Source organism: Paramormyrops kingsleyae, chromosome 24, assembly GCF_048594095.1.
Source record: "Paramormyrops kingsleyae isolate MSU_618 chromosome 24, PKINGS_0.4, whole genome shotgun sequence".
Classification (NCBI taxonomy): domain Eukaryota; kingdom Metazoa; phylum Chordata; class Actinopteri; order Osteoglossiformes; family Mormyridae; genus Paramormyrops; species Paramormyrops kingsleyae.
In genome coordinates, this window is record NC_132820.1 from 589,420 (window position 1) to 597,954 (window position 8,535).

Consider the following 8,535-nt stretch of genomic DNA (forward strand, 5'->3'; position numbering starts at 1 on the left):
AGGGAGGGGCCCCTCTTGCTTCTTGCCTGCTGTGGGGGGCAGACAGAAAAAGCAAAATTAATTTTGCTGTCCTGACATGATGTGGAAATGGAAGATCACATGACCGCATGACAAAACATAATTAAATATTCGCCTGTTTTTAATTAGCCGTTCGTCCTTCTGGAATGACAGTCCGGACACTTGTGACGGGAGTGGGGGTCTGGGCTCTCCCCGGTGCTTCACCCCCCCGCTCCGCGAAGGTGTTGGCTCCACTTCCACTGACTCGTCTACATGATTAAAGTGGAGTGAAAGCGGACGCTTTGGAAACATCCTTCAGATGCGTGTAAAAGGATTACGAGGATTCCATTACGGACTGGGAGTTTATTAATGGAATTTAGGGCTGAGTACTGCATGCATGGGTACGCTGGCAAGCCGAGGGTCTGATGGGGCTGCGCTTTGAGTCCCTCTTCCTCGAGTCTCTGATGGCTCCATGTCCTGGTCCCCCTGTCCCTCTTCCTCACGTCTCTGATGGCTCCATGTCCTAGTCCCCCTGTTCCTCTTCCTCGAGTCTCTGATGGCTCCATGTCCTGGTCCCCCTGCTGCTCTTCCTCAAGTCTCTGATGGCTCCATGTCCTGGTCCCCCTGTCCCTCTTCCTCACGTCTCTGATGGCTCCATGTCCTGGTCCCCCTGTCCCTCTTCCTCACGTCTCTGATGGCTCCATGTCCTGGTCCCCCTGTCCCTCTTCCTCACGTCTCTGATGGCTCCATGTCCTAGTCCCCCTGTTCCTCTTCCTCACATCTCTGATGGCTGCATGTCCTGGTCCCCCTGTTCCTCTTCCTTGCGTCTCTGACGGCTCCATGTCCCAGTCCCCCTGTTCCTGTTCCTGCTGTTGCCGGTGCGTATCGGTTACTCAGAGTGCAGGCGGACACCTTACTGTTCGTGATACGGATTTACACACACAGCTCAGATACAAACAGAAACCTTACAGTGTATCAGTTTTAAATAGCAGAACAAAGTGGCAAAGCGATACTTGAGGCAGTAATAAATCTACTTACTTGTTAGCGGTGGCACTGCAGCTCTGTGCAGCGAACAGAGAAAATAATGGAATTCGGCTGGGGGGGGTGGGGTGGGGGGGTTGGATTAATCAGGCCTCTGTTGCTGTGCTTTAAGCGGCTTCTAATCCGCTGGGTCTCCCGCCTTTGATGTCCATTTGCCTGCATGACCAGGAATTAAACAGACCCTAATTATAAGATCTCATTCATTTTTTAAATTATTTTACCCATTTTACTCCTATTATTTTGCACTTTGTTTTAAAGCCCTGTTGTGGGTGCAGTGTGCTGTGCAGCCTGTGACTGTGCCCCCCCCCTCTGCCGGCCCACAGCTCTCCCTGATCACCGTGCCCCCGCTGGAGCCGGGGGCCGCAGCGGTCCGGATAACCGAGCTCTGCTCCTCCACCATGACCTGCATGCCGGGCACCTGTAAGTCTCCCTGGGGGGGGTGGGGCCTCTGTGGGGGGGGGGGGGGAGGCCTGCAGCTGGAGCAGCAAGGACGCAACGGGGGGGTGCCGCACCTGCGGTGTGACCCTGAAGCCGCATTTGAATCATTCACAATAAGCCGGCGTATGAATTATGCCATGTGGTCTGGGCGTGATGTACAACCCGCCCGCCCGTCCCCCCGCCCCAAATAAATATTCAGCTCCCAGACGCTGCACCCGCGCCACTTTAAATCTCGCTTAAATCACCCGCTCTTCTTTTACCAGTGTGTCCTCATTATCCCCTTCCCACACCCCCTCCACACTGCTTATTAATCACGCCACCGACCCCTGCAGGTGCGTGAGCGCCGACACCAGAACGAGATGGCAGCCTGTGCTCCTGGCGGCCCGGCCCGGTCCGAAAGTCAGGCCCGTAAAGGCCTGCATGCTCCGAGTAGAACATGCTTCCTGCTCTGGGCTGAAGCCCACAGATCTGAAACACACTTACAGCATCTTCATAAGTATAATTCTGATTGGGCAGCAGGTGGCAGCGTGGTTAAGGTTATGGAGATAAAGCCTACGCCCTGAGCAGGGCCCCGTGCCACAGACGGATAGCACCCTCTCCCCCGGTTCCTGTGACCGGCTCCTTGGGCTCTCGGCTGCAGGAGGAAGGTTCCTCTGTATAAAAGCACAAATAGACCTTTTCTGAAGCCTCCCCTGCAGCCAAACGGGAGGGAGCTGACTCTCATCCTCACTCTCACATAACAAAGACCCCCCCCAGCCCGTTTGGGAAAAGGATCCGATTAAGGTCTGATCATCCCCCAGGCGCTGAGTGAGGGAGAGCTGGGAAGCCCCCCCCCCCCCCATCAGTACAGTTCATCATGCTGGCTTCCTTTGGCAGCCAGAAAGACCCATAACAGCTCATCATCATCATCATCATCACCGTCAATTTCAAAGGGCTATGTGTCCTTGTTTACTGCAATGTTTCCTTTACCTGCCGCCGTTCATGTTCTTCTACCAATTTTAACCTCGAGTTACAGAAGGTCAATGTTACAGCAAATAAGCGTCTTTAAAAACAAATATTTTTACCTATAAAATTATTTTGAACATTGAATGCATGTAAATGAGCCCATAGAAGTATAATGTTAGCAGGCTGGCAGAAGGTGGGTGTTTTTCGTACTAGTGAGGAGATATAAAGCTGCGGAGAGCAGTCAGGGGGGCGGGGCCTTTAGGGCCTGTCACTGTGGGGGGGGGGGCCTTTAGGGCCTGTCACTGTGGGGGGGCGGGGCCTTTAGGGCCTGTCACTGTGGGGGGGTGGGGCCTTTTGGGCCAGTCACTGTGGGGGGGTGGGGCCTTTTGGGCCAGTCACTGTGGGGGGGTGGGGCCTTTTGGGCCAGTCACTGTGGGGGGGCGGGGCCTTTAGGGCCTGTCACTGTGGGGGGTGGGGCCTTTTGGGCCAGTCACTGTGGGGGGGGGGGGCCTTTAGGGCCTGTCACTGTGGGGGGGTGGGGCCTTTTGGGCCTGTCACTGTGGGGGGGCGGGGCCTTTAGGGCCTGTCACTGTGGGGGGGGTGGGGCCTTTTGGGCCAGTCACTGTGGAGGGGTGGGGCCTTTATGGTCTGTCACTGTGGGGGGGTAGGGCCTTTTGGGCCAGTCACTGTGGAGGGGTGGGGCCTTTTTGGGCCAGTCACTGTGGAGGGGTGGGGCCTTTTTGGGCCAGTCACTGTGGAGGGGTGGGGCCTTTTTGGGCCAGTCACTGTGGAGGGGTGGGGCCTTTTTGGGCCAGTCACTGTGGAGGGGTGGGGCCTTTATGGTCTGTCACTGTGGGGGGGTGGGGCCTTTATGGTCTGTCACTGTGGAGGGGTGGGGCCTTTTGGGCCAGTCACTGTGGAGGGGTGGGGCCTTTTGGGCCAGTCACTGTGGAGGGGTGGGGCCTTTTTGGGCCTGTCACTGTGGAGGGGTGGGGCCTTTTTGGGCCTGTCACTGTGGAGGGGTAGGGCCTTTATGGTCTGTCACTGTGGGGGGGTGGGGCCTTTTAGGCCAGTCACTGTGGAGGGGTGGGGCCTTTTTGGGCCAGTCACTGTGGAGGGGTGGGGCCTTTTAGGCCAGTCACTGTGGGGGTGGGGCCTTTATGGTCTGTCACTGTGGGGGGGTGGGGCCTTTATGGTCTGTCACTGTGGGGGGGTGGGGCCTTTTAGGCCAGTCACTGTGAGGGTGAGACCATAGGCCCTGTCACTGAGGGTGGGGCCATAGGCCCTGTCACTGTGAGGGTGGGACCATAGGCCCTGTCACTGTGAGGGTGGGGCCATAGGCCCTGTCACTGAGGGTGGGGCCATAGGCCCTGTCACTGTGGAGGCGGGGCTATAGGCTCTGCCACACTGCATTACGCCACCAGTCACGCGTAGCGCTTTGTGTGGCTTCAGGATGCTAATCAGGCTGCAGCATAAGATCCCAGCAGCTGTCTGGCGGGAGCTCGACCCCCCTCCCCCAACCCGTGCAGATGTTGGCCGTCGCTGAGGCCACGTGGGACGTCCCTTAATGCTGGGCTCAGAGGGCACACTGTCCCCTGTCCTCGGGGGACTGGCTCGCCTGTGCCAAACCCCCAAACCCCCCCGTCCTTCCCAGGGCAGTTGTGGTAATTCACACGTCTGGAAGTGTTAGCTGTCTTTGAACCCCCACCCCCCGCCCCAAAAAATATGACAAATTAGCGACTGTCTGTCTGTCTGTTGGGATTCGCCAGGAGCCCATGCGGCCCCCCGCCTGTCATCACACTGCGTCCTCGCGCCCCCCCATGTTCAGCATTCCGGATCCTGAGCCTGGTCTTTGCCTCTCTCACCCCCCCCCCCCCCCCCCCGCTCTCTCTCGCAGACCTGGTGCACCTCACCTGCCTCGCGTCTGGATCGGCCCACGCTGACCTGGCCCCTGTTGTGTCCCGCCTGTTCACCGAAACACCGGGAGATACAGGTGAGCGGCCTTGGAGTCCTGTCCTCGCCCTCCGTCTTCATCATCATCGTCATCATCATCATCATCTTCACTCTGAAACACAGTGTCATCATTTAATTTCCCAGGAGTGTTTGACCAAGCTGCCCAGATGGGTCATAAGTAGATGAAACGATTGCTCTAAAGAAGACGGATTCAGCGTCCGCGCGGCGGCGTGGAGCTGTCGGGACGTTCCGGGGAGAAGCGGGAAGCGGCGTCCTCATGGCCCTGATTGATATTAATGGGCCCCGCGGGGCCACACTTAGGCCCCCAACGCCATTGATTCCCATTACGTCTTGTCAGGGTCCGCTCTGCTCCCTCATAATAAATTAGAGCGCGCCCTCGAATTTGACCTCAAATTATGTTAAATTACAAAAATAGGCGTCTTCACGCATCTCTGAAGGGATGTATTTCTGGAGAGACCTAGTTAGCTGTTGTTTTCTACAGACTAAATAAAGACGGCTCTCCTTGTGTATGTGTCTGGCGGCTCCGCTCCTGCCTCGGAGGGCGGGAGACCCCTAGCGCATGGTACCTGTGCCCTCCCCCCGGCCCCCCCACCGTGGGGAGCTCAGGTGCCGGGCTGGGCCACGGCGGCCCCTTTTTATCATGGCAATGAGCTAGTAGTATTTTAATTAAAATGTCAGAACAAATACTGTGAGAGTTATTGAGAATGAATCACCGGATAACAGGAGCGCTGGCCCAGAACAGGTCAAGGAGCCAAAGTCACCTGGATTGCAGCTCCTTATTCATCCGGGGGGGGTGGGGGGGGGGTTTCATTAGAGCACGGCCGGGTGGGGTGTCGCGGGACTCCGGGCTCTCTTACGGTTTTATTTTGGTTGGGGGGGGGTGGTGTTTGTGTGCGGACCACAGCTGGGCCGCCAGGCGGCATGTAGACGGCGCATCCTGCCGGCCCCACACCCTCCGCCTGCATCATCGCACTATGCTAATCTGACATTTCCCACATCTGCTGCCATGACGGCCCCCTCCCCCCACGCAAGCACCCCACTCCTGATTTGGGGGGGGGGCGTCACCAGCAAACTTTACCACTTAAAGCCTGCCGATGGAGAGGGGGTGCGGTTCTGGGCCTCTGTGTCAGTCGGGGGGTGAGCCCATGTGTGCCCCCCGGTGGGCCCCCCCACGCCGCCGGGACAAAGCGCCCGGCCAGCCCCCGCCACACTTCCGCTCCTTTTCAAATTAAGAAAATCACTGGGCAGCCCAAGATGGGCAAAGTAACACGTATTATAATCGCGTGACATTTTGATAATGACCATTGTGACATTTCAGACTGACACCTTCCCCCCTCCCGACACCCCCTCCTTTTTTTGGTCCTTTTTTGGTGCCTTGCATTTTAAAGGGTAATGATATAAAATGACAGCTTTACTGTCCCAAACCCGCGGCTCGTCTGCAGCTGCGCATCTGCATGTGCGTCTTCGCGCCTGGAAGAATGTTCCGAGATTAAAGCCGCTGCACGTGTATTTTATGTCAGTCTCGTGTCCCTATGAGCAAACGCAGGTGATATTTTTCCACCTATGCATCTCGTGTCATGTTCATTCCTGTAATCCTGCCCCCAGGCGCCGCCGACGCCGAGCGCCCCGCTGTACTGTGGGCGCTCTACTTCAACATGCGGAACGCAACGGTGCCCAGCACGGCCAGTTACGACCTGCCTGCCAATGTGCACGTCTGCCCGGGGCCCGACGGCTTGCTGGGCAACGACCACAGCATCAGACTGGTGAGGGGGGACCGGGGACGACTGGGGGGGTCACTCCTCTCCGGCATGTGGGTCTCCGCTCCCTCGGGTTTGAATGACACACCCTGCTCACCCCCTCTCAGGGGCCTGTCTGGTTGTGATTGGCTGTGGTTTGTTGTGGTTGGCTGGGATTCATTGTGGTTGACTTTGGTTCGTTGTGGTTGCCTGTAATTGGCTGAAGTTCGTTGTGGTTGGCTGTGATTGGCTGAGGTTTGTTGCGGTTGACTCTGATTGGCTGAGGTTTGTTGCGGTTGGCTGTGATTGGCTGAGGTTTGTTGCGGTTGACTGTGATTGACTGAGGTTCGTTGCGGTTGGCTGTGATTGACTCAGGTTCGTTGTGGTTGGCTGTGATTGGCTGCGGTTGACTGTGAGTTCTTAGGAAGTGGCCTGCTCTGACTTTCCTGTCGTCTCTTGTCCGTGCTGCACTCCATCCTCTGAACAGGGGACAGTGTCTGTTTCTCCTGATGTTTCCTCTTTTCATATACTCTATACTATATGTGTGAAACCTTTTCCTTTAAATTCCAAAATTTCCTGGCTACTAAACACTGTTCCTGAAGTGTTATTCTGCGGATGGACTTCATTTTCCAGGCGGTTTCCCGGGACTTAATGGAAAGCAGAGCTGTCTGGTAACCTCTCCGCCTCTCCCTCTCTGTCTCTCCCTCCCTCCTACCCTTCTTCCATGGTCACTCGTTTTCAGGCAGAGGAGGTGTTTCACCGCATCGTCCCGGATGAGGAGTTCTGTCCCCCCGCCCCAAACCCGGAAGACATTATATTTGAGGGGGTGGGGCCACAGGGGGAGGGGGCTGGGATCGGAGAGCCCTCCCAAGGCGAGGACGCCGCAGAGGCTGGACAGGAGGACGACGTGAAGACAGAGGCGGCCAAGGATGAGAGTCTGGAGAATGCAGGGTCGGGAGAGGCTGCCGGACAGGAGTCTGGTGTGGAGGCACAAGAGGCAGCGGCTCTGCCTTCAGCACCTCCCCCAACCCCACCCACCGACGAGTGACTCCGCCCCTTTCCCCCCCGCCTCCACCTGTAGGAGGGGCCAACTGTTATAGCTCAGCTTTGGTATTATGGCACCGAGCAGATGACAGACTGACGGGACCAGTCTCCAGTCTGCCCTCCTTTGCACGTTTATTCACTCCTTGAGTTCTCGGTTATGGCACATATGTACAGTGTATCCTGGTTACGCTAATCATCTTAGGGGCTGCGGGTGGGGGGGGCTGCGGGTGGGGGGGGCTGCTCTCAGGCCCATTTGCTGGCTTCAGGTTTCTCTCGCAGTTCCTCCTCCTCTTTCTTCTATCTGGGTCTGTGATGGAGGGGGGGGCTTCCCTGGACCTGCTCCTGTTTCCACTGTCCTCCATGACACCTACGGAGAGTGACGCCTGCTGTTGGTCCCTCTGTGAGCTGAGCGTCTCCGCGGCCCGCCGGCTCTCTGCCCCCCTCTGTTTGCATCACGCATGCAGCACCCTGTTATGTTATGTTTAAGGTGGCCCACATTAAAAATCTAATGGAAGCATTTTAACTGTCATCACAAGCATTTTATGTACAGAAATAAATTGCCCATATTTTTACGTTTGGTTAGGTTCAGTCGATTAACTTTTAAGGTGGGACATTTTGATGACGCAGTGTTTTTGGGGAATAAAAACCTACATGTATTATTTTTAAAACCACTAAGGAAGAAAAGTGTAAGTTAAAATGATGTTGCAACATGTGTAAAGGACAAAAAAACGTGACGCTCCTTCATACTGGCATGTTTGTGTGAAGGGGATGGGAGCCAGGCTGCTGCAGGTTGAGGTGTTTTAGCGGAAACCTACTTTCAGAGAGCAGTTTAGGGACGAGATGCCGGAGGAGTGTGTCGTTTCTGCCCTTTGCCAAAATCTGCACTAATGTGGCATAAATAGGGTGAGAAGTCCAGCGAGTGCGAACGCTGGGAATTCTGGGTAATGGCAGTCATTTTTTTTTTGTCCTCTCACATTTAACTGGGTGTTTAACTGTAGGCCACGCCTACCCAGATGCCGAAGAGGGAAGCTGTCCGGTTCAGTGATGCGTGCTATGCTAAGCCTGCCGATTGGTCTGTAGAAATAGCTTAAGCACCGCCCTGTGACCGCTTGTGTTACTCCAAATGCCAGGTGATAGTTAAGTCTTAAGCGGTGTCTCCCCACACCTTCTGTGGCTCCATGAGCACAGGGTTACATTCTGGATATAAAAATGAGTCACTTTCACAGAGGAATGGTCAATGTCCCCGACAGTCACCCTGCTCATCGTACCCCACATGCCAAGGCCCGGCTCCAGCCAGCCCTGTCCATCCAGAATACCCATAATGCACTTGCCTGCTGCAGAATGGATTTGTCATCCGTCA

General features: G+C 56.0%; 1 protein-coding gene across 5 annotated transcripts in view; it reads left to right on the top strand.

Annotated features, from left to right (window-relative positions):
- The window catches only part of chm (CHM Rab escort protein), a 29,359-nt gene extending 21,612 nt beyond the window's left edge, over positions 1–7,747 (top strand). For 4 of the 5 annotated variants that reach the window (XM_023841721.2, XM_023841723.2, XM_023841725.2 and 1 more), the window contains exons 12-15: positions 1,362–1,458; positions 4,319–4,414; positions 6,001–6,158; positions 6,874–7,747. In XM_023841721.2, the coding sequence (XP_023697489.2) occupies positions 1,362–1,458; positions 4,319–4,414; positions 6,001–6,158; positions 6,874–7,179 (657 nt within the window). In that variant the 3' untranslated portion in view covers positions 7,180–7,747. Of the gene's footprint in view, positions 1–1,361; positions 1,459–4,318; positions 4,415–4,518; positions 5,173–6,000; positions 6,159–6,873 lie in introns of those variants that run through there. The other variant, XM_023841726.2, reaches the window with a different exon arrangement.
- Positions 7,748–8,535: the final 788 nt, after the last annotated feature.